The sequence below is a fragment of the Neofelis nebulosa genome, chromosome 3 (assembly GCF_028018385.1).
Source record: "Neofelis nebulosa isolate mNeoNeb1 chromosome 3, mNeoNeb1.pri, whole genome shotgun sequence".
Lineage (NCBI taxonomy): Eukaryota > Metazoa > Chordata > Mammalia > Carnivora > Felidae > Neofelis > Neofelis nebulosa.
The window spans coordinates 142,823,418-142,849,917 of NC_080784.1; the positions used below are offsets into that span (position 1 = coordinate 142,823,418).

At 35.7% G+C, this 26,500-nt stretch overlaps 1 protein-coding gene across 5 annotated transcripts in view; it reads right to left on the bottom strand.

Annotated features, from left to right (window-relative positions):
* The window catches only part of BMP2K (BMP2 inducible kinase), a 131,657-nt gene that overhangs the window by 63,963 nt on the left and 41,194 nt on the right, over window positions 1-26,500 (bottom strand). For 4 of the 5 annotated variants that reach the window (XM_058722156.1, XM_058722153.1, XM_058722154.1 and 1 more), the window contains exons 2-5: window positions 15,521-15,639; window positions 11,191-11,296; window positions 4,055-4,197; window positions 1,195-1,316 (exon numbers count right to left, since the gene is read on the bottom strand). In XM_058722156.1, the coding sequence (XP_058578139.1) occupies window positions 1,195-1,316; window positions 4,055-4,197; window positions 11,191-11,296; window positions 15,521-15,639 (490 nt within the window). The remainder of the gene's footprint in view (window positions 1-1,194; window positions 1,317-4,054; window positions 4,198-11,190; window positions 11,297-15,520; window positions 15,640-26,500) is intronic. The other variant, XM_058722155.1, reaches the window with a different exon arrangement.

Consider the following 26,500-nt stretch of genomic DNA (forward strand, 5'->3'; position numbering starts at 1 on the left):
TCATGAGCCTGCACTCATCACTACTGCAAAATTCTACTGAACCTTAAGATCTCAGCAGTAAGAAATGAAAATTTCAGCAAGTCAGAGATCCTAAAGCAGTTATAAATCACAACCAAATAATTTTTAAATTATATATATACATACATACATATATACATACACATATATGTGTGTATATATGTATATATACATATATACATATATACACACACACACACATACATATACATATATATGTATACAAACATATATCCCAAAAAAGCCAATTCAGTGATTTGTTCTTGTGTTCTTCAGGACATTTATATGTTTACTAAGGAGTTAATTTTTATGGAATCTAACATAATCACCATAGGCTATATTTCCTGAGTAGAAATACATGGTCTAGAAACCCACTGTGTTATAGAAATGGGCCAGGGAAAGATCAGCTCTCCTTGAGTTCTTTCAAAATGCATACTGCAATTCAAATGATAGCTCTTAGTCTTAAACAAATGAGAAACTGTGAGGAAGAAAGGAGACCAAGAAAAAACAACTACTCAGAAATTCCTATTCTGACAGACCTTTGTGCATTCTTTATCATTTTATTAAGGTAATTTAAGATTTACCTAAGATTTATAAACAGTTCTATTTTCTAAATGAGAAAACAGAAAAGGGAAAGGTCTTTATAGATACTCTAGCAACCACAGAAAGTATAAAACTAAGAAAAATAGAGCATATATGACATATTTCTACCAGAGAGCTTTCCAATACACTAGTACAAAGTAACATGTTTTCCAGAGTTTTCATTGCATGAACAAGTCAATCTTCTTCATCTTAAATATAAAGTAAAAGCTTACTTTTCAAATAATTTATTATCTTCCTAATAAGAACAAGTCCTCAGTATCAGTAAAAACACAATGTTTAACTAAACTCAGTAATTACTTAAAACTCCCTTTAATAATTCCACAAATTACTCAAACTTAATAAATTTCTTGATAAATACATTTACAATGAATACAATGAAAAACTTGTATCTATGATAAAATATATTTACTACTGAGCTACAGCAGACATAAATTAATCAATGTCTATGGCACAGAAATATTTCAAAGAAATCTATAAATGAAATACCTAAAATCTGTACTAGCAAATCTGGTCCACAGACTTAAGTTACCTAAAATTCCCATGAGACAAAGCACAATAAAGATAGAAACTTACTTTTTAATTTCTTCTTCTACTAGATTAACTCCATCTTTTTGAGGATTAAGAAACTTATTCGTGGCACTGCCAAAGTCACAAAGTACATAGTTTCCACTATCATTCAACAAAATATTTTCTACCTTCAGAAAAAATAAATAATTAGTAGTATTTTCAAAGTGAAAATTATGCTTTCATAACCATGTTTTTACAAAATAAACACAAGGTTTGTGCCATATATACAAAGAGAAAGACATAAGATAAATCATGAGGAAGGCCAAATCAATCAGACCAAAAATATACCTGACAATGTCTACTGTTTCTCCTACTGAGAACAGAGAAGTGTTCCTCCCATCCCAGGATGATTTCTGCAGGGGTCTATAAGCCCTAAATCCTTTTAAACCTCTTCTATGAAAAAGAAGAACTAGTAGCAGTTGAAGTCTAGACTGTACCTCCATTTTTCATTCTGACACTTCAGCTTATCTATAGACAAGTAACAAAAACCATTAAACTTCTACCTCTGGTTGACTCCTAATTCCATTTTTATCTAAAATGCCACACTAACAAAACACAGTTTTGACTTTATGTGTTAACTTGGAGATCAGAGTTGTAGCAACCTGAATACATGACATGCAGAGGAGAGTGTGGGTTCACATCCCAACTCTGCAATTTGCTACCATATGACCCCTTAGACAATATGCTGAACTACTCTTGTGCTTTGATTTCCTTATCTACAAAATGGGGAAGCTAACAGTATCTGTTACATGGAATTGTTGTAAAAATCGTATGAGTTAAAACACGTAAAGAGTTAGAAGAGTGGCTGAAATAAAGTAAGCACTCAATAAATGATACTATTATTATTACTACATTTTCCCCCATAACATTTTCTACCTTTATAATGCGGTCTTGGATGAGCTATTCAATTGCTCTCCACTCTACCAAAATACTCACATTACAGTTTGTTTTTCTTCTATATTTCATATTTAGTCAACTTTTTAAAAGATTTGCACACAACAAAGATTTGTACAAGACATCTACTTAAAACAAACATAGGTTTGCATAAATTTACACAAGTAAAACGAACTAAGCATATGAAACAGGGCCTATATAAAAGTATGCAGTTCAATGTCTTTTCTGGCTTTAAATCGAGAAGACTCAACTGGAAACATCAACTTAATATGAAAAAGGTTAACAAGCCAAAACAGCATTAAAAGACATACCAAATTATTAGGGAAAATGTAAAAGCTGCATATTCAGAAGAACTGAAATGAACTACACTCATTATCCAAATTAAAGGACAGATGTCTTCAGTCGTACATTTTGATCTTTGCCTAATTTGTAACCTGTTACACCGTAGGTTTCCCTAGATGACACTTTCATGGTTAACAATCTATATTCTACGTGACATCTTCTATTCTCTTGTATCCTAGGGGGATTTTATTATCACCTTTCATAAATTTTGTATAATCAGTCAGAATTGGGATTCATCCAATCACTAAATATTACTGAGACCTTGGCTATGTGCCAAAGTCTAAATACTAAATACTTGGATAGGGGAACCTGGCTGGCTCAGTCAGTTAAGCATCTGACTTCGGCTCAGATCATGATCTCACAGTTTGTGAGTTCAAGTCCCGCGTAGGGCACTGGGCTGACAGCTCAGAGCCTGGAGCCTGCTTCGGAGTCTATGTCTCCTTCTCTCTCTCTGCCCCTCCCCTGCTCATGCTCTGTCTCTCTGTCTCTCTCTCTCTCTCTCTCCTTCAAAACTAAATAAGCATTAAAAAAAAAAATCCCTGCACACATGGAGCTTACATGCTAGTGGAAGAAAACAGAAAGTAAACAATCGGCACGATACTATAAGGTGGTGCAAGACTGAACAAATGGAGAAAGTTAATCTGAGTAGACTTGAAGCAATGTGAAAAATTAGCCATGAGATATTTGGGTATAGCGCATTTCTGGAAGAGAAGTTTTTGTAATCTTAGGGCTTGTGGGCATCTAAGAGGAAACCTATGATTTTTAAATGGTATGTGTAATGATACCTTGAGCACTATGACACTGGGAATATTCAAATCCTTTTGGGGGACCTTTTCCAATGTAACAAGTGGGTGCCACATACAAGAGATCAGACTCCACAAAAAGGTAAGATAAAATGACCTTAAAGAAAATCACCTAGGGGCGCCTGGGTGGCTCAGTCGGTTGAGCGCCGACTTCGGCTCAGGTCACGATCTCGCGGTCCGTGAGTTCGAGCCCCGCATCGGGCCCCTGTGCTGACAGCTCAGAGCCCGGAGCCTGTTTCGGATTCTGTGTCTCCCTCTCTCTGACCCTCCCCCATTCGTGCTCTGTCTCTCTCTGTCTCAAAAATAAATAAACGTTAAAAAAAAAAAAATTTAAAAAAAAAAAAAGAAAATCACCTAAATATAGTAAATGATAGAAAACTATGGTAAATGGTAAATAACTGAGTACAGCGACCCATTCATGCTTGCCTCCAAAATCTCTGCAAAATACCCTGACACCTAATATGAGTTATAGGAAATAGGAGGAGAGCAGAACTGGACAGAATCATGTGGAGGGACATTCAACCTGCATCAATGACGTTCACATTTTTGCTCACATGAAACCTTTTTAAGAAGCCTACTATGTACAACAGACGCAGAGGAAGGGCCATAAAAATCTACTTCTACAGCCATACTAGAAACCCTCAGGGTCACGGAAAACACAATTTCTAGTCTATAGTCTTTACATGGCCTCAGGAAATGTACCTGGGACAGAGAGATCCTTCTCAGTGCTGGTAATAAAAACTGGTATAGAGGAAGACAGTAGTCCAAGAACATTTTAATGCTAAAGTTCAAAATGTATTAATCCATAAGTAGTCTAAAATTCATACCTTCAGATCCCGGTGAATTATTGGAGTCTTACACTGATGCAATCTTGCAACAGCTTCACAGGTATCACAGAATATCTGTAACACTTCTGCTTCCGTAAAACCTGTCTGCAGCTTCTTATTCATCTGATTCACTACTTGCCCAGCTAACCAAAAAAGTAATTTTGAGAAGACATGTTTTTAGTAAATGAAGACTACCACAAAGAAATTAAGAAATGCCTTTATGGTCTCAAGTAAAGGGGAACTGGCTTTTTCATAATGCTCATGTAAGGATGCTTCCTGTACCATATCATATTGATTCAGTAACATACATTTTTCATACTTTACATCTCTGAAATAAAAACATCTTAAGATAGATGATGTTCTGCTAATGCTATTGGCCTTTTTTCAAGATTTTAATTAACATCTATGAAATCAAAGTATGCTTTATAATTGACGGCATCATAGATTTGAAGAAACAGTTATTCAATACTATGCTAGCTATTAGATAAACAATTGTGAGCAAAAATAAAGTTTATATTATCATGGAATTTATCAATTAAAGGCAGAGGTAAATATTAAGCAATTACATAAACACATATAATTATGTACAATAAGGCTAATATGAGAGAAACCTAAATTTAAATTGGCAAAGGAGGATGGGGAGGGGATGGTGTCAGATGAGGCCTATCTGAGGAAGTGATATTTATGGTGAGACTGTAGCATTAGGAACTGACCAGGCAGAGATCTGCGAGAAAAGCATGCTAGCAACAGCAAGCAGTACATACAAAGGCCTCCATTTTGGAAAAGAGCTTAATAATTTTGATTAACTTAAAGCCAATGTAGGTATGTATGGTCCAAAAATCAGAGAAAAGGTAAAGTGACATGAGACTGACAAGACAGACAGACATCAGCCATATTTTAGATTTTATCTTGAGAACCAGGGACTTCCTAATCTTTTTTTTTTTTTTTAATGTTTCTTTATCTTGAGAGAGAGTGTGCGCAAACACACGTGAGCAGAGAAAAGGCAGAAAGAGAGGAGGAAAGTGAATCCCAAGCAGGCTCCATGCTGTCAGTGCAGAGCCTGATGCAGGTTCGATCTCACATTAAGACCTGAGCAGAAATCAAGAGTTGGACACTTAATCAACTGAGCCACCCAGGTGCCCACTCCAGATCTAACTTTTTAAAGGATCTTCCTGATTGGGGGGTAGGGGAAATCACAAGAGTGGAAATGGACAGATGGGTTAAGAGGCTAATGCTCTAATTCAGGTAAAAGGCAACAGGCAAAATAACTCACTAAAATCAAACAGTCGTACCAATGAGCCCTGAGAGGATGATTATATATTACATATACCACAATAATTGATAGTCTAGTGACAATTCTAGTGACAATTATTAAGAAAAAGTTGACCACCATTTAAGGACACAAGAAACACAAGTAATTAGGGGCACCTGCGTGGCTCAGTCAGTTAGGTGTTCAACTTCAGCTCATGATCTCACGGTTCATGAGTTTAAGCCCTGCGTCAGGCTCTGTGCTGACAGCACAGTCTGGAGCCTGCTTCGCATTCTGTGTCTCCTCTCTCTCTGCCTCCCCTGTTTGTGCGCCCTCTCTTTCTCTCTCTCTTTCAAAAGTAAATAAATAAACATTAAAAAAAAAATTTTTTTTAAAGAAAAGTAATTCAGAAAGCATTCTAATGAAAATTAAGTTTGGGAATTTAAAAAGGCAAACTTATGTTAACTTGAAACCTTCCTTTAACAAGGTTGGACAAATGAATGTTTGCTACTTTGTAATCTGCAAAAAGGTGCATATACACCTGTTCATTTAATACTACTCTCTAAACAGCATTCTCATGTATTTCCTATAATAGCAGAAAACTTTAAAGCAGAAAAAATATCAAATTTTATCTATCAATCCCCAATTTCAGAACACTAAAGTATATTTGATTGTAATTTGTTTAGGATACCTCAAGATACCTGACCAGGCAGCAATTTCCCCCATCTTCTTGTGTGTTAGACACTGAACTTGTTTTAAACAAAAATTAAACAGGATAAAAAGTGTTTTATTGATGCTCATTCACATTCTTGAAATATGTCACAGCTAAAGAAATCATAATCTTAAACTCATTCTACGTCTTCCTAACTTTCAATGTTGTAATGAGTAGAAAAAAATTTGAACAAATGTTAATCTCCTTTCTCATATTCAGAGATCTTGAATCACAAAATGCAAGTCCCCAGAAAAAGCTAAGAGCTGTAACTGAGCTGCATTTCAAATGTAGAAATAAGTAAAATTTCATTATTCAAAATCAAAGTCTTCTGAAGATTAAAGTAAAGGTTATTCTAATGAAAAACAAACAAACAAACAAACAACAAATCAGGGGCACCTGGGTGGCTCAGTCGGTTAAGCATCAGACTTCAGCTCAGATCATGACCTCGCGGTTCCTGAGTTCGGGCCCAGCATCAGGCTCAGTGCTGACAGCTCAGAGCCTGGCGCCTGCTTTGGATTCTGTCTCCTTAGCTTGCTGCCCCTCTCTCCCTCCCTCTTTCTCCCTCTCTCTATTTCTCAAAAATAAATAAAAAATAAAACATTAAAAAAATTTTTTGAAAACCGAAAAAAATCAGATTCAGAAATCAAACGATGTATACTGAGAATCTTTTCAAACAGGATGCATATAACTCTCAAATCTTTCCATATTTTTCAAACAGGTATCATTTCCTAAACAAAAGCTTTTACACTCTGACCAATTTCACCATTAAAATTGAAAATTCAACATTTTTCCAACCACTTAGTCATCCAACAACCTTCTGTAAAGTGCAATCTTACATTCCACTTTAATTTTTACATGACTTGGGTTTTTTTAATAAGATAATTAAATTTTATCTGTAGTAGATTGCACCACTGGCCCCAAATCTTCAACCCTCACTTTATCCCAGCCCTTTGCCATGTAACTGCACTTCCTCCCAATAAATGGAGCAGAGAGAATACCTTGCTCTTTGATGTGGGCTCAGCCATATGACTTACTTTGGCTGAAAGAATAACGCAGAAGTGGCAGTGTGCCAATCCCAAGCCTAAGTCTTAAGAGACCTCACATCTTCCACTTGCCCTCTTGTATTTCTAGTATCTCTATGAGAAACACATCCCCCAAATAAGCTTCTAGTGCCAGGGAAAAGAATGAGAAACCTGAAACAGAGCCACTCCAACTAATCCCAGCAAACCCACTGGCATGTGAACAAGCCCAACTAAAACGAACAGTGTCATTCCACCAAGCTCAGTCTACAACAAGTGACCCACTGATACACAAGCAATAATAAATGACTGTTGTTTTATGCTGTTGAGTTTGGGGATGTTTTGTTATTAAGCAAAAGCTAACAGGTATGTTATCCGTGGGAATTTCTATAAAACACCTCCAAAACAAAAAGCTCCTTTCATTAAAGATGGAAATATATTCAAAAGACCAACTCTGATTTCTGGACGTCTGGTACCTAAAGCCTGTAATTAATCTCTCTTTAACTTATACACAAGAATATTAACAAATTTAGCAGTGTCAAATCATGAACCCACAAAAATCTAACATTTCACAAATGATGGTTGTAACAAATTGATACCTCTAACCGTGATGGTGCATATCGGCTATACAATACATTCTTCTACTTCCTACACAGTTTCATCCCTTACAAAATCAAAACCAATGTACCTGATCTATATTCATAACACTGACTGCCTTACAAAAGTAACTTCATTCTTAAACAATTTTATGTAATACAATCAGCTTTTATAGAAGTAAGGGGAAAGTAATTATTCTCCCATTCTCTACTCTGCAACTCACTCTTCCCCCATGAAAAGAAAAGGAATTTATCTAACTGATTCATGTGAGAAAAAGGAATTGAGTATGTCCTATTCCTATCCTCTGGATTCCTTCTCTGGGATATAAAGCCCACTCAGAGGGTACATTCTCATCTATAGTGCATGCAGTACATTTAGCTGGTAAAACATTTGAAGGAAACTTCTAACATAAAAAAGAAGGTGTAATACCAAGAGAAAAATCCAGGAAAACAAAAACACAAAGAACAGAAGAAAACTCTTTTTTAAAAACTGTAATTAATAACTGCAGACAACAAATGACTTGCATCTAAAACAAGAACAAAGTGCATTTTAACAAAGAACAGCATTGAGAGAATGAGAGTTCTTGGAAATTAAAAATAAATAGCAGAAATACAAAATTCTATAGAGGAGCTAAAAGATACATTTAAGGAACTCCCAACACAATTAGAATTTTTAAAAAGAGAAGACAAAGAGAGGAACAGAGAAAATGAAAGAGAAAAAAACTGAGTCCCAGCAATAAAGATAGCAAAACTGACCCACAACCAAGGCAGATACACCTAAGATTTTAGAATGCTAGAGCTAAAGCAAAGATTCTAAGTGTCCACGGGGAAAAAAAGAGGTCACGTTAAACAAAGTGAAGAATCATAATGCACGAGATTTCTCAATAGTAACAACTAGGTGAAAAATGGGATAATGCCTTCAAAATTCTAGCCCAAAATTATTTCTAACCTACAACACTTTAGCCAGCCAAATGAATAATCAAATATGGATGCAGAATAAAAATAATTCTATACAAGGTTTCAAACATGCTTCTTTCCATAATCCATTATCAGAAAGCTACTGAAAAAATGTACTCTATTCAAAGGAGGTAGGTAAAAACAAGGGAGGAAGTATGAGTAGTAGAGAGTCTAAGATAGGAAGAAGGCATAGGGAGTTCCTAGAAGCACAGCTAAATGCTATTCAAAATTAAGCAGAACTGAAGTCTCCCCAAAGGATATTTCTATGGAAGAAAAAATAAAACTGACACAAATATGTAAATGTTGAAGTATACTACATAAAGATTTGCATTTCTATTGAGGAATGTTGGGCTAAACTACTAACATATATGAAGGAAAATAGGCAATTATCAATGGGTATATTAGCTCCTGGAAAAAAATTTTAAATACAAAACCAAAAATGTTAATTACAGGCTATCACATATCACAGTTAAACAGCAAGCAAAATAATTTAAATACCGATTATTAATTTAATCTAAAAATTAAAAATTAAAATTAAAAAATTAAAAAAAATAAAACTCTGACAATTAAATCCTCATCTTTACTTGGAGATATTATCTAAAACATAAAATTAGGGCACCTGGATGACTCAGTCAGTTAAGCGTCAGACACTTGATCTCGGCTCAGGGCATGATCTCACAGTTTGTGGGTTCGAGCCCCATGTCAGGCTCTGTGCTGGCAATGCAGAGCCTGCTTGGGATTCTCTTGCTCTCCTCTCTCTCTTTGCCTTCCCCGCTTGTGCTCTCTCTCAAAATAAATAAACTTAAAAAACAGTAATAAAAAGCAAAACATAAAACCAGAAAGAGCACTACCAAACTTTTATTCAAGAGCCTCCTCATACCCAGAATCACATACTTCTCCTGATTTTCTAAGTTCCCCCTCTCTCATACTCTAAGGATCTCATTAAAACTACACACTTTCCTCTACATAATGACGTGTAGAAATATGGAAGTGAATATGAGAAATATCTCAAGCATTTTTAAAGTGAATGCCTCTGAGGAGAGTAATGGGGCAGGAGGATACTGATTTAGCCACAGCTTAACAAAACCATTTGACTTTTTAAAACGTATACATGTACTACTTTGATAAAAATAAAAATTTCAAAAAAAAATAAATAAATAAAAATTTCATGTGAATCAGCTTGATGATTCAAACCAGATAAAAAAAATTTTTTAAGTTTTTAAGCAAAAAAGAATGCCTTCCTCAAAACACAGCTCAGGTCACACCTCTACTTTAAAATAAAATGTGTCCCCTAAAAATTGAAGTTCATTCGGTTCTCCTTTTAAAATGTCTTCTGGATGACTATCAGTTAAACTCATCCAGGGTTATGATTATGCTAGATTCAATTATCTTTAAAAAATTAGCAAAGCGCTATCTTTACAAATAACCAACAGCTACTCTATCCAGCCAAGATTTAGTACCACAAATGCTAGAATTCAGGAAAGTGGAGTAAAGAACATCAACATCTTCTCCTTAAAGAGATCACAATGTTTTACAGTATGAGATATATACAAGAGAAAACAATCAGGAAAACATCTAATTTTTTATAATATATACGGAAATAATTTTTAAATATCATAATAGATATTATAATTCTGATTCACTTCATTTTCCCCTGTCCTTCCCTCCTTACAAGACTAGAATAAATGAAACTATATTTTCTCCAACATTACCATCAGCCTACTCCTCCAACATTCAGGAAATGACAAGTGTTCATAATATCATAATTAAAAATCATAACTGTCTTAAGAGAATCTAAATATAAGCCAAGGCTCCCTAGAACCCAAATTGCCAGATACAGTCTGATTTAAAAAATTTTTTAAGAAGTTTGCAAAAAATGGATTAATTTCAAATTAATTTCAAATCTTCTGATATTTATAAAAGAACCCAAAAAGACGATATAAATTTATAAATATTACAGATCAAAATGCATCTAAATTTATTACATTTGATATACTGAAAGTTAATATGGAGTGCTGGAAAAAAAATCTTATAACACTAATATTGACACATTATGCTTTTCTTAGTTGGACTATAAAAGTATAGGGAGCATGATATGTAACTGCTCTTCACTCATTCAGATTTCTTGTTTTAAACACAACAGCATTTTTCCAATCGTCATTTACATGCTCATATCATCAGTACAGCAATGACGACTAGATTTTAAATATTTCTTTTTTTTTTTTTAATGTTTATTTATTTTTGAGAGAGAGAGAGAGAGACAGAATGCAAGAGGGTTAGGGGCAGAGAGAGAGGGAGACACAGAATCCGAAGCAGGCTCCAGCCTCTGAGCTGTCAGCACAGAGCCCGACGCGGGGCTCAAACTCACCAGCTGTGAGATCATGACCTGAGCTGAAGTCGGACGCTCAACCGACTGAGCCACCCAGGCACCCCGATTTTAAATATTTCTTAACAGCATTCCTTAAGTAGATAATTAAAGCTGAGATTACAGTAAGTGTCTAGAATCAGGTGACAACTGCCCTGGGAGAAACCAAGACACCTAGTAAACCATTTTAAGGGTAACTTTTTTTTTCAGTATAAAACAAATGCAGAAAAATACTTACCCCGGCAATATTCCATTAAGATAAGCACTTCCCATACATTATCACTAATTGAGTTAACAGCACAATCCAAGTAACTCACAATATTTTTGTGACCAGACAGCTCCTTCTGTGTAAAAAAAAAGAAAAAGAAAAAGAAAAATTAAAAAAACATACATTGTAAAGCTCTATTACCAGTGATTTGAAGTCTAAATTAATATATTTGAAGAATTTCACAAAAGTGAATTAAGCATACGTATAGAATCTGACACAATTCAAAGAGGTTTCAGTAGTTCCAATGAAAAGTTTACTTAATGGGCGCCTGGGTGGCTCAGTTGGTTAAGTGTCCAACTTCACCTCAGGTCATGATCTAATGAGTTGGAGCCCCACGTCAGGCTCTGTGTTGACAGCTCAGAGCCTGAAGCCTGCTTGTTTCCCTCTCTCTCTCTGCCCCTCCCCCGCTCAGGCTCTGTTTCTCTTTCTCTTTCTCAAAAATAAACAAACATTGAAAAAAAATTTTTTAAAAGTTTACTTACATGTGGCTGCCATTTTCTAACAGGCAAATATTCAATGAACACTAATTTTTTTTATGTTTATTTTTTAGAGAGAGAATGAGTGAACAAGGGAGGAGCAGAGACAGAGGGAGACAGAATCTGAAGGGGGCTCTGTGCTAACAGCAGAGAGCCCAATGCAGGATTCAAACTCATAAACCATGAGATCATGACCTGAGCTGAAGTCAGATGCTTAACCAACTGAGCCACGCAGTTGCCCCTTTGAACACTAATTTTTTTGAGAGAGAGAGAGAGAGACAGAATGCAAGAGGGTTAGGGGCAGAGAGAGAGGGAGACACAGAATCCGAAGCAGGAAAAAAGAGATGGTTCACTCAAAACCAAAAGTCTCCAAAATAAGTGTGCAAGACAGTCCTTTGGGACTCAAGAATAAAATATCAGAACTTTTACTTATATTTATTTTTATCCAAAATATTGTTTAAAATGAAGCTCTAATATTTATGAACTTACAATTACACTCCCATTTGTTTGTTTTGCCTACAAAATACTGTGTACCCAGCTAAGTGGACCTATGAATGTATATACTTTAAAACTAAATAACTTACAAAATGAACAACTGGCTAAAAAATTTTCTATTAAGTAGCCACAGGTTAAAGATAATACTAGGGGTGCCTGGGTGGCTCAGTTGGTTAAGCGTCCAACTTTGGCTCAGGTCATGATCTCGCGGTCCGTGATTTCGAGCCCCTCATCGGGCTCTGTGCTGACAGCTCAGAGCCTGGAGCTTGTTTCAGATTCTGTGTCTCCCTCTCTCTCTGACCCTCCCCTGTTCATGCTCTGTCTCTCTCTGTCTCAAAAATAAGTAAACATTTAAAAAAAATTTTTAAAAAAGATAATACTAATAATACAAGAAAATAAGAAAAAAATGGCAAATCTGACATTTTTGTTCATAGTACAAGATAATCATCAGCATATAATGAGGTTAAAAATAATAATCTATTTAGGTCTGTCTGGAAATTAAAAAACAATTATCAACAATACTTTTTAAAATAAATTTACATCCGGAGCGCCTGGGTGGCTTAGTTGGTTGAGTGTCCGACTTTGGCTTAGGTCATGATCTCTCACGGTTGCTGGGTTCCTGGGGTTGAGCCCTGTGTCGGGCACTGTACTGATAGCTCAGAGTCTGGAGTGTGCTTTGGATTCTGTCTGACCTCTCTCTCTGTTCCTCCCCCATTCGCACTGTCTCAAAAATAAATGAACATTAAAAATAAATTCACATCCACTATCAATAATAAACCTGGTTTTAACTGAGATATTATTTATTTGAGATATTACCTAACAGTAGCTGAACATGTAATTCATAAATACATAAATATAATGGGAGATGGGTTATCAAAAAAAGTTGGACGACCACTGCTCTAATGAGCTAATCTCCCTAAATTCTCTTGTTCAAAAGCACAGAATTTGAGTGCTGCTGCTACTAATGATGACCAAATTTTACATCTCTGAAAATTACACAAATTCTATTGAAAGCAAGAATTATGGCACAATGGTACCGTATCTAGACACAAGTTAGAAAACTTAGCCTAAGAACCCCTACTATCTTGGGGTAAATCTCTTCACCCTTTTGACTAATAGCCTTTTTAAAAAGTTTTTAAAGAACAAATCTCAAAGCATAATCAAGTCTAATCTAACCAGGGAATAGGGACAATAAAAGAAACAGGTAAGTCATGTTACATAAATATGCCTATCTTTGAATAAAAGGGATCAAAATATGTGTATTGATAAAGATGTTGATAGAAAATGGGAAATCTCTCTCTTAGCAGTTGGATAAATAGGAATGATATTAAGAAGTGTTTACAAGGATATGGAAAAACTGGAATTCTCATACATTGCTGGTGTGACCATAAAATAGTTCAGCTGCTATGGAAAAAAATTTAGTGATCCCTAAAAAAGTTAAACACAGAATTACCATAACCCAACAATGCCACTCCTAGATATAAACCCCAAAAAACTAAAAACAGATACTCAAATAAATACATATACAAACATATTCATAGCAGCACTATTCACAACAGACTCAAGGTAGAAATGGCTCAAATGCCTATCAATGGTTGTTTTGTTTTTTTTTTTAATTTTTTTTTTCAACGTTTTTTATTTATTTTTGGGACAGAGAGAGACAGAGCATGAACGGGGGAGGGGCAGAGAGAGAGGGAGACACAGAATCGGAAACAGGCTCCAGGCTCCGAGCCATCAGCCCAGAGCCTGACGCGGGGCTCGAACTCACGGACCGCGAGATCGTGACCTGGCTGAAGTCGGACGCTTAACTGACTGCGCCACCCAGGCGCCCCTTTATCAATGGTTTTAAAAAAGTCCATCAACAGGTGAAGAGAGAGAGAGAGACAGGCAGACAAACACATACAATGGAATATTATTCAGCCATAAAAAGGAATGAAGTACTGATACACTCTACAATGTGAATGAACCTCAAAAACATGCTAAGTGAAAAAAGCCAGACAGAAAAGGTCACATACACAAAAATTTTATATATATGTATATATATAGCACTTGATAAACAGTAGATGAGGAAGAAGAAGAGAACAGAAGAAAAGGAGAGAAGAAAAGGAGAGAAGAAAAGGAGGAGGAGGAAGAGAAAGAAGAGGTGAAGGAAGAGGAGGTGGAAAGAGAGAAGAAGTAGAGGGAGTGTGGAGGAAGATGGGGAGGACGGGGAGGAAGAAGAGAAGAAAGAAGAGGAAGGAGAGGTGGAAGAGGGGGAGGAAAGGGAACAGGAAGACAAGGGAAAAGAAGAGGTAGAGGAAAAGGGGGGAAGAAGAGGAAGAAAAGAAGAGGAGGACTAGGGGGAGAAGGAAGAAGAGGAAAACAACAACAAGCCATCAGAGCACTGAGAATAAAACACCCTAGAAAAAAAGAAACTTTCATTTTGTAGTTTTTAACCGTTTAACCAAATTACTGAAATTTTGTCAATAACCTATTAAAATATTTTTTACTTCTCAATATTTAAAAAAAAAAAATTCCCTTACTTATAAGGGAAGATATGGATATTTTACCATATATTGCAGAGTACATCAAAAAAAAAATAATAGTAACAACAATAAACTTTACTGCATGAATTTGAAAATGAAAAGCGGGGGCACCTGGGTGAGCATCCAACTCTTGATTTCAGCTCAGGTCACGATCTTACGGTCTTGAGATGGAGCTCATGTTCATGTGAAGCCTGCTTAAGATTCTCTCTCTCCCTCTCTCTCTGCCCCTCCCTTGCTCATGCTCACACGTGCATGCCCGCATTCTCTCTCAAAAAAATAATAAAAAATAAAAACAAAAAGCAAAACTAATTGTTGTTGGTGAATATAAACACATACAGTGAATTAATTAAACACCCATGGGAATAGTAAACACCAAATTCAGGACAGTGGCTTCTTTTTGGATGAGAACAGTATAGTGATATAGCTAGGAAGGAATCCACCAAAGGCTTCAACTGTAAGACTTTAATTCTTAAGCTGGATAGTGCATAAACTGATATTCATCACATAATTCTCTAAATGTTTCTATTCTCACAACATTCCATAATTAAAATATATTTTAAAAGACGGTGGGGGAGAAGAAGTAGAGTAGTTTGCCCATCAAACTACAATAAGGAAGCAAGGAAAAAGGAGAGGAAGGGACTGGCTATATTTAGCCTTAAGTGTGTCTATAAAGAATGCATTTCAAAGGTTTTCTAGATGCACATAAACCAATAAGCAGCTTGCCAAAAAAGCTGGTTAATGTTTTAGTGCAAAACCAAAAGAAAATACACCAAATTCTTACAATGGAATTACTCTTTCACTTACCATAATTGTAATTTCCCTTTTACAAATGTTGAGGTCTGGCATGTTATTGACATACATTCTCTTCAATGCATGGCGGATTCCACCATGTGTCCGCACCAGAAAAACCGTGGAGAATCCACCTAGAAGAACAAGTATCGATTAATTAAAAAGACTCAGAAACTGCTATCAAATCATGGAATATCACTGGGGAGCTTAATCTCAGTGGGAAACAAACTGACTGTACACAAGACAAAAATAACAGTAAGCAATCATTTTATTAGATTAAAAACAAAACACTGGCTTCTTATTGCTAATCACAAAGGAATACACAGAGAATAACATTCATCTCAAATGAATATGCTTCTCTAAGGGTGCCTGCATGGCTCAGTCAGTTAAGAATCTGACTTCAGCTCAGGTCATGATCTTGCAGTTCATAAGTTCTGCCCCTCCCCCACTCGTTCTCTGTCTTTCTCTCTCCCAAAAATGAATAAACTTCAAAAAAAAAAAACAAAACAGAATATGCTTCCTTTTAAAAGTTAAAATACTAAAATTCCATTTTGCCTGGGAATAGCTCTTACATAATATGTGGAAAATGTCACAACATAACTGTATTACTATATACTTTGGCACATACTAGGACTGCTTACCCACTAGCCTCCCCCTCTCTGTGATAACAAAACACTGATGTTATTTGAAACATCAACAGGATCAGATGGGTGGGTCCCTCTCCAGTTCCAGGGGATGAACCAATATTGTTGTAAGGCGATTAATGGGAATCTCATTTCCTGTTGTCAGTAACTGATTTAGGATAGGACATGTAACAAATTTTGCCATGGGACATAGGGAAAATTTGCTGGGGATTTTAGGGAAAGACTGTCCACCCAGAAAAAAAAAGAGAGAGAGACTTGTGAAGAAGCCCATGCTCTTCCTTTGGCTTTTGGATTTTGTGGTATATGAATATGATTGTTTAGACCTACTGCAGCTATCTGTGGCAATGGCAGAAAAAAGGATCAGAGAAAAAATGACCCAGAACACTGACATAGTTAGGCTACTGAGTTAGACAACTCTAGAACTGCCTCCCTTCCAGAACTCTTATAATATATAAATGTCCTCATTATCTATGTCACAGTTATATGGACAGTCTGTTAACTGAACTTGAGAAAGCAAATCTGAAACACATTGCTAGGTATTCTAAAGAACAATTACTTCCATCACATCTAAGCAAAGACTTCTACCTGACGTTTTTAAAACCCATCTTGGTATAAAGATTACTGCGTTGTTTAATGTAGCTTAAAACAAAAAATGGTGCGTCACTTTTACCAATTTGATAGGCCTTATAAAAGCACATCCTGAGCAATGATACAGCACCTGCACTCTGATTCAATGCAAATCAGTGAAAGGAAAAGCAAACTATTGGGGATAAAATGGTAGGGGGAAAAGAGCTCTTAAGACACTCCAGAATCAGTATGAATTCAATCCAGGGTCTCCATATCCCCAACTGTAGTTACAGGAAACTGTAAGTCTCCCACCTTCTAGATTTGGGTTTCTACATATATATACAATGTAGGAGAAATAAAATCAACCAACCCACAAGGCAGTTATCAGGAGAGAAAAAGGCGGTATTTGGGAAAGATATTTCAGGTAAAAGCTCTAACAGTGCAAGGTGTTTTTGTTTTTTTAAGTTCACTTAGCATTGATTTCAGATGCAAACATTAACAAATTAGTAGCACTAATAAAGTGCTAAACTACTCAAATTTTATGAAAAAAATTAAAGAAAATGCTAAAAGTTAGATCTAGACACGGAAGTAGTATGAGTATAGATCAAGATAAATCATTTAAACAGCATTTGTTTTTAGATATTTATCTAGAGATTACCCTAGAACAATGCTTCCCAAACATAGCTATACATAAGAATTGCCTGGTGAGCTGGTAAGAGAGACAGAGAGAAAGAGAGAGAATGAATTTATCTTTAATAGTTTTCCAAGTTCTGACCACAAGTCTGAATCAGAAAGCCTCAGTCAGGCCTAGTAAATATACTGCTAAAAATCCCCCAGCTCATTTTATTCTTCTACCTCTGTTTATGTTCTTATGAATATATAATAATATAAAATATAAAAATATAAAACATAAATATATAAAATAATATAAAATATAAAATAATATAAAATAATATAATTATATAAAGAATATAAATAAAATATATAATAATATAAATAAGTTATTAACCAGGGGCTGGAGAGTAGTCTCCCAGCTGTTTCTGATATACAACCTTGTTAAGTATCCACTGAACCAGAGAAAAAGTTCCTAGACAAATCATGGATCCTATATATCCATTCTCAACCACCCACAAAACAAAGTAAATTTATGCCAATGAATTAGCAAAATTAGGGAAAAACACATTAAGTTTTCTTCATAAAACCCTTGTTCCTAAAAGCTAGTTTGTTAATTTTATTCACCCAAAATTAGACATAGATCTGAGCAAATGTTTTCTAACTTTCTAACATCAACTGTGGATTTATACCTAAACAAGGTAAACAATGGTCATGAATAGTGCCTGCTTTGAGAAAAGGAATAATTTATTTGTATTTCTCCAAATGCTGTATTTTCCAGCATTTTCTGATTATTTATAAGCTAATATTATTTCTGTTGGAATAATGCATGTACTAGGAAGTAACTAACTAGTTAAAACATTATAGTAACTCAAGAGAGGAGTATCATCTGCTTGCCACCAACCCATATCTACCAAATGCTTCAACACATATTTTTCCTCCAAGAAGTCTTTCATGACCAATCCAATTCATGCTCACCACTTCCTCAGAATTTTTATCTAGCGTTCTGACTATATTATCAAGTACTTCAATTCTCAACTCACTGGATACATATATCACAAGATTACTGGCAGTTACCACAAATTCCACTTATTATATATTTCTATGTCCAATTCAAAATACTGTTCAAGTCCAAGTCAAGGCACAATTATTAAATTAATTCTATATTTTCAATTCCAAATATGGGACTAGGAGGGTACTATTAACCATTCCATATATTCTCAAAATCCCAAGAAAATAAAAGAACTAATCACAGATACTGGTCTGGCAGAGTAAAGTAGGAAATAAATGTGTATTTATTCAAGCTAAAATTACTACTATCTTTTGTAATCTACAAATCATATAATATAGGCATTCCTTCCAATTTGTGGGTATATATTCTGAAAAGCAATGATTATTAGCCTCCCCATTTTTTTCCAGGGTAGGACATGGGGTTCACATGCTAAAACAATTCCACGGGCTTCCTAACTTAAATATCACCTATTTTGTCCCCAACCCAACACAAAAAAATAATCATATTTAAATGAAGGAGTGGCTTTAAGCCAATCTAAATTTGTTTCAATTAGCAGTATTAAAATAATGACAATGTAGCTTGCACTTGACTGAATGCCACCTTGGAAAGCAGTGCTCTAGAGATGCCAGGTGCCCTGGGTTAACTGTTTATGAATGCAGGGATATGTTTCTACAGACAAACTTTTCCTCCTGATAAACCAGTAGTTATTCCTCCTATTAAGCCATTATTTTTCCATGTTTTCATTTATCTTACTTTTAATTTGCTGATGGTGTATATATGTATTCAGAAATGTATTCAAAAAGATAACATGAAAGAATGAAAACATGAATGATACAACCAGTTTATTTCTTTATCTTCCCTGCACTTCCTCTGATACAGATGTCAATTTACCAACTACAAGTACCCAAAGGAGTAGAAATTCATCAGTAACAAAATAATCCTGAAAACAGGGCTAAGAAGTCCACTGGGTTAAGCAAACAAGAAAGCAGCAAGACTTAGATATTAGATATTAGTTTTATATCGTAGTCAGCCTGAGATAAATCATAATGAATACGCCTCCATTTGATTTCAAGTGCCAGCCACCCAGGAAATCCTCCAATTACCTTATACTCATTAAGTTTGTTTTTAAGGTAACTTTAATGTAGGTTTTATCCAATAATGTTTATACAAATGTCTGGTTTCAAAACATATATATCCCTATATAAAGTGCAGCGTCTCCTCCCCCCCCCCCCCCACCTTTTTTTTTTTTGGACAAAAACAGAATCCTCGGGGCACCTAGGTGGCTCAGTCAGTTAAGTGTCTGACTTCGGCCCAGGTCATGATCTCACGGTTTGTGGGTTCGAGCCCTGCATCAGGCTCTGTGCTGACAGCTTAGAGCCTAGAACCTGCTTCAGATTCTGTGTCTCCCTCTCTCTCGCCCCTCCCCTCCTCATGTTTTGCCTCTGTCTCTAAAAATAAATAAACGTTGAAAAAAAAAAAAAAAATAGAATCCTCTACATGGACTACAGTAACACATGGCTTGACTCATTCTTTTTTAAAAAAAGCTGTATAGTATGCTATACCACGTAAGTATTACAAATTGATCATCTCCAAACTGTTGGTCATTCAGCTTAGTCTGGCATTCTATTTATCTGTCTTTTGCCATTATGGACAATGAATGCTGCATTAAACAGCCTTGTACAATCATTTTTAAGGACTGGTGTTTTGTTCCTGTAGCAAAGATTTCCAAGGAGAGTCTATCAAAGGAAAAATGCATTTCAAATTTGATACTGCCAGATTAAACCCTGAAAGGTTATGGCAACTTCCAGTAGCAACATTAAGAGACAGTTTTCTCACATGCTCACTAGAAGTTTACTAAGACATTTAAAAGTTTGCCAACTTGAGAGAAAAAGACTCAGAGCATTGTTATTTCTATCTTGTTTTCCTCTCATTATTAAGGAAACTGAGCATCTTTACTTCTTTTTTGTTGGCCACATATATTCCCTCTTCTGTGACTTGCCTTCCTATCATTGGTTCCTTTTTCTAAAGGGTTACCTTTTTCTTTCAATTGTAGGAAAGCATTATAAAACTCTCTTAACATACGAGGAGTACAAATATTTTCTCCTGTCTATCATTTGTTCCATTAGGTATGTGGATGGTGTGTTTTTCAAATTTAAAAACACATGTTAAATGTTTTTATGAACAGAAAAAAACAGTATGCAGGGACAGACACCAAGCTTGGCTCAGAATCCTACAATTAAGGGAAGAAGAACAATTTTTCCTTCATTTGCCATTGTAGTGTTGGATGTTATAAGGGGTGTATGTTTTACTGGTAATTGTTAAATAATGTAGAAAACTTATTTTAAGTAAATGAGAAAAGTACTTGTCACCTTAAAACAGAGAAAGGAAAGCCACTGCTACAGGGTAAAAGCAGCATACAAAAGGAAGTCACACAAAGTCAAGAGACTAGCAATTAACTTATGGTGGTCTCAACCCTAGCATTTACCACTGTACTCCTCCATAAATAAAAATAAAGGATCTTTTTAAACTTGTTTAATGTTTGTTTATTTTTTAAAGAGACAGAGCACGAGCAGGGGAGGGGCAGAAAGAGAGGGAGACACAGAATCCGAAGCAGGCTCCAAGCTCCGAGCTGTCAGCACAGAGCCCGATGCAGCGCTTGAACCCACAAACCATGAGATCATGACTTGAGCCGAAGTAGGATGCTTAACCGACTAAGCCACCCAGGTGCCCCAATAAAGGATTTTCAAAGGCATAAATCCTTAAGGTCAAAGAGAATGAAAGAGACAAGACATGTTAACAAAATTTTGGGAAATGAAAAACTTACGGACACATGGTAAAGGATTAAACACAACAGAGAAAGACCACCCAAAGCATTTGATTGGGAGAGGGAGGAAGGATGAGCAAGAAGCAAGCCTAGTCTAATGGCATAAACCTGAAAACCTAAAGAATTACAGGGGCCTTTTGAATGCAATGATGCAATGAGAAAATAAGAAGAATGGCTTAAAGACTTCATAAAAGCGGTCAGACCACTAGATTCCTTACCCCATTCCAACATTATACCCAGGCAGGATGAGTGAAACCAGCAGTAACCTGGGACCCCAAGCACCATTTGGAGGCATGGGGACAGGAGAGGGGAGGGAAAAGTATAGTCCTAAAAATAAGAGAATTAAGTAAAAGTCTACATACTGAAAAGATAATCTCCACCTCAATTCAAGACCACTGTTCAGCTACAAGAACCAGACATACACACATACAGTGCAAACTAATCACCACAGATTAGAGAAGTTCTCTTCTTGGAAACTAGATGGAAGAAAGAAAAAAAAATACAGAAACTGAAATTTGGGAGTCACACAATGAAAACAAAGTAGCTTTCTGACTCATCACACTAAAGTGAAACCCTGAATTAAGAAACCCTTGCAATGTGCACGAACCCCTTTCAATCATCATTTTAAAGAGCCTCACTCTTAAAAAAAACACAAAAAAAATGAAAAATAAAACAAAAAAACCAGACATCAAAGTTTCATCATTCACAGAAAGCCTCCAACATAAATAAGAGATGAAAAGAAACAAACAGGAAAAAAGGAACGTTGAAGAGATGCTGGGAGCTAAAGAAATCATCCAATGAACTTATAAATATTTTCAGAGTGGAGCGAAAATACTGTAGTCATGAAATAAGAGCAGGGTCCTAATAAAGGGACAGGCACAGAATGAGGAATGACTTTTTGCATACTTAGACTAAGGGATCAAAAGAGAAAAAGTTTATAACAGAGAAGCTAGAAGATAAAATTAAGGAAAATTTCCAGAAACTTTCCAGACAAAAAAACTAAGAGAGAAAAGACAGGAACATAAAAGGACCAGTCCAATAGATCTAATATCACAATAATAGAAGTTCCAGAAAGAGAAAAGAGAGAAAATAAAGAAGAAAAGTATACCAAAGACGTAACAGACACACATAGAATCCCAAACTTGAAGTACATGAGCTTCCAAAAGTAAAGCACTAACCCAACATATATACAATGGAATATTAGTTATTAAAAAATGAAATCTTGCCATTTGCAACAATATGGATGGATCTAGATGGTATAATGCTAAGTGAATAAGTCAGAGAAAGATAAATACTATACGACTTCACTCATATGCGGAATTTAAGAAACAACACAAAGGAAAAAAAGAGAAAAACAGACTCTTAATGTAGGCAGCAAACTGGTGGTCACCAGAGGAGAAGTGGGTAGGAGGATGAGTGAAATAGGTGAAGAAAATAAAAAATACACTTATCATGGGGCTCCTGAGTGGCTCAGTTGGTTAAGTCCAACTCTTGATTTTGGCTTAGGTCATGATCCCAGCAACATGGGATAGAGCCCTACATCCAGCTCCAAAGTCAGCACAGAGCCTGCTTGGGATTCTCTCTCCCCTTTGGTCTCTGCCCCTCCCCCACTCACAAGAGCACACTCTTTCTCAAAATAAACTTTAAAAAACAAAAAAAGAATACACTTATCATGATGAACACTGAGTAATGTATGGAATTGCTGAATCACTATATTGTACACCTGAAATTAATAAAACAATGCACACTAACTATACTGGAATTTTAAAATTTAAATTTAAAAATTAAAAAAAAAGATCCATATCAAGGCTCATCATCATGAAATTCTGAGGTTCAGGATAAACAGAAGATCTAAATGCTACAGAAAAAATTTTTAAATGGTTGCAAATTTACTTTAGTAAGGGGTGGCATTAGCCCTATATCTTTATCTGGTCATCTCACAAGCAATATGTAAGCATAATTACGCTCATACTATTTTTAAATGGGCATATTATATACTGATGGCATCATCTTACCAAATACTTCACTGCCTAACTGAAATTAATCTGAAAATTTTTACAGTTGCTTCAATGGTTTTCTATTTCCAAAGCCATCACAGTAAGATAAACACTGTAAGATAACTGAATACGTAATAGTAAGAATGATGCCAATAAATAATAACAAAAATGTCCAGAAGATATGCTAGAATCTACATCTTACTAGTCAATGACCAAAAAAAACAAAACAAAACAAAACAAAACAAAACAAAAAAAAACCCTAGATATTATACTGTGAGCAAGACTAGGTATTCCAAAATCACCATTTAAAAAAAGAGACTAACCAGAGAAATGAAACAATAGTACTCGATCCTTTATATTAATAACAGACACTACAGGGGATTAGAGGTTTGAAGCAACAAGCACTGTTAACATATAAATGGAAGACAGTAATACGTGGTATAAGTCAATGAGCACAAAATTATAATTTATTGGATGAATGAATCAATGAATGATGGCAAATTACTTCATTAAATTTTTTTCTTGGAATCCATCATAGCAAGGGAGCAAGGCTTTTGGAGTCAAGATCTGGAATTAAATATTAACTCCAACATTACTAATTATATGAACATAAGGCATGTTAAGTTCTGAGCCCTAGTTTCCTCATGCATTTGGCAAATATAATAAGATCTCACAGGGCTATTATAAAGAGTCAATGTGATTATATAGGTAAAGTGCCTAATATCACCTACTGCATAAATGGTAGCTGTTATAGTTACTACTATGATCACTATTATGCTGCTGTTATTAATACTAGTCCATCTTATGAAGATTTATACTACACATTTTCAAGAATACAAAGAACAGAAATAAACACATGCCTTGATAAACACGCTAATATAAATAAATACAGTTAAGATTCAAAGAGACAATATTTACCTGTATCAACATGCCCCAAATCATTTGTACATCATCCAGGTATAAATAAAATGGCATACATGATTCAAAACCAAAATTAGCTTTGTAAAATAATACTTCTTTTTAAAGGCTTGGAAATTTGCAAAAGTTACAGAAGGCTAAAAATAACCTCCCACCACCCCCAAACATAATAAACCACCTCTATGTTTTGGTTACTTAAAAGCAGTGTCTAATGGAAATCAACCTATTAGACCACTCAAAATAATATCTAAATGAACCCTTCCTCCATTAATTTTTGGGTAGAAATGTCCTACAAATTATGTTTATTAAAAGCACTTCTCTGACTCTACAAATATGAAAAGCATGAAAAATATATATCTGGACCTTGTCCCCCAGTTCCTGGCACTGAGCTTCAAAACCCTTGGTATTCCCCACAGAAGTGTGTTTGTTATGCTAATCAGGTGATTGGTGGTAGGGCCCCTAGCTACCTTTAGGTTGGAGGCTGGCCCCAGAAAAAACGTACTACATGATTAGAGGGTTAGAACTTTTCAGCCTCCTGGCTCTACTCCCACCCTACCTCCCAACCTCTGAGGAGAAAAGAGGGTTTAGAGACTGAGTTCAATCACACGGCCAGTGATTTAATCAATTGTGTCTATGTAAAGCAGCCTCAAATACTCTGAAGAACAGGTTCAGAGTGCTTCCTGGTTGGTGAACATACTCACGTATTAGGAAAGTAGCACACTCTGACTCCATGTGGACGGAAGCTCCTGCACTAACCGACCAACACTTCCGTACCTTGCCTTACGTACCTGGTTGTTCATTTGTATCCTTTATAATAAAATGGTAATCCTAAATACAACATTTTCCTAAATTCTGTAGATCAGTCTAGCAAATTATCAAATCTGAAGAAGAATCATGGGAAACCCCAAATCTGCAGTCAAGCCAGTCATCAGAAGTGCTGATGGCCCCCCAGGCACCTGAAATAAAGGCAATCTTGTGGGAACGAGCCCTTCAACTTGTGAACTGAAAATCCAACTTGGAAGAAGTTATATAGATATAGAACTACCATTAAATGTTTCTTAGAACGATGGTTCACACCCTACTTCCTTGCCCAAAACACTGAAAGCCACTACTCATTCCCAAAAATGACAGAGACTGTCAATGGAGTGGGGAGGAAAAGGTATCAAAATTGAAAAGTACAATATTAAGAAAGTGACTCAGCAAGAATCATCCAATGTATATCAAAATTCAAGATGAAGGCTGATGAGAAATAGAATATTTACATGATGTCAAAGTATCAAAAGGAAAAAAGCTCCTTTATAAGGGAGAAATCTGGGAGTCATAAACAGTCTGCATTGATATTGACATTACGTGCTTCCTGATCTGATGTAATATGAAGTAAACAGCATCACCTACAACTTACTTTTTGTTAAAAACCTTTCTCCCAAAAAATCTTAAGGCCTAACTTCAGCTTACATCACACAGGGGCTGGGCTAGAAAAATAAGGAAAATGGTATCAGAGAGAACAATCAGACAAAGTCCAAGATACTGACTCTGGCTAGTTGTCTTATACAATGTTCCATAGGTAGAGTAAAAAAAAATGACGGGGTAGAGTCATTCTAGATTTTAAAAGACATTACAATTAAATGCAATACTCAATCCTTGATTAAATTCTAGTTTTGAAAGAAACCATAAAACGTTTTTGTTGGTGAAAGAAACCACAAAATATTTTTGTTGGTGGTGAACTATTTGAAAGTAAGTAGTAGGTATTGTGTCATTTTACTTACTAGTATCTAATGGGTATTTAAACACATACACGTTCCTAAAATGCATACATTATCCTCTATAACCATCATACCTCTGTCCCACCTAAGAAAATGAACAATAATTCTTCTGATTCACAGTCATTATTCAAAATTATCCACATGTGGGGCGCCTGGGTGGCTCAGTCGGTTAAGCGGCCGCCTTCAGCTCAGGTCATGATCTCGCGGTCCGTGAGTTCAAGCCCCGCGTCGGGCTCTGTGCTGACAGCTCAGAGCCTGGAGTCTGTTTCAGATTCTGTGTCTCCCTCTCTCTGACCCTCCCCCGTTCATGCTCTGTCTCTCTCTGTCTCAAAAATAAATAAACGTTAAAAAAAAATTTTTTTTTAAAAACAAAAAACACAAAAAACACAAAATTATCCACGTGTTTTTAAAAATGTGTAAAGAAAATATTGTAAAATGTTAGTAGTAGTTGAACCTAGATGATGGGCATATGGTTATTCATGGTACAACTCCTTCAAGTTTTCCAAATTATTTTAAATTTTTCATGATAAAGTTGGAAGAAAAAGAACAAGAAACACAGGTAATTCCACACCTAATTCCCCAGGTAATTCTCCTCCCCCTTGCCATCTGACAACCCCACCATCACCAATGGGAATTATTATTTTACAAGAAAGACACT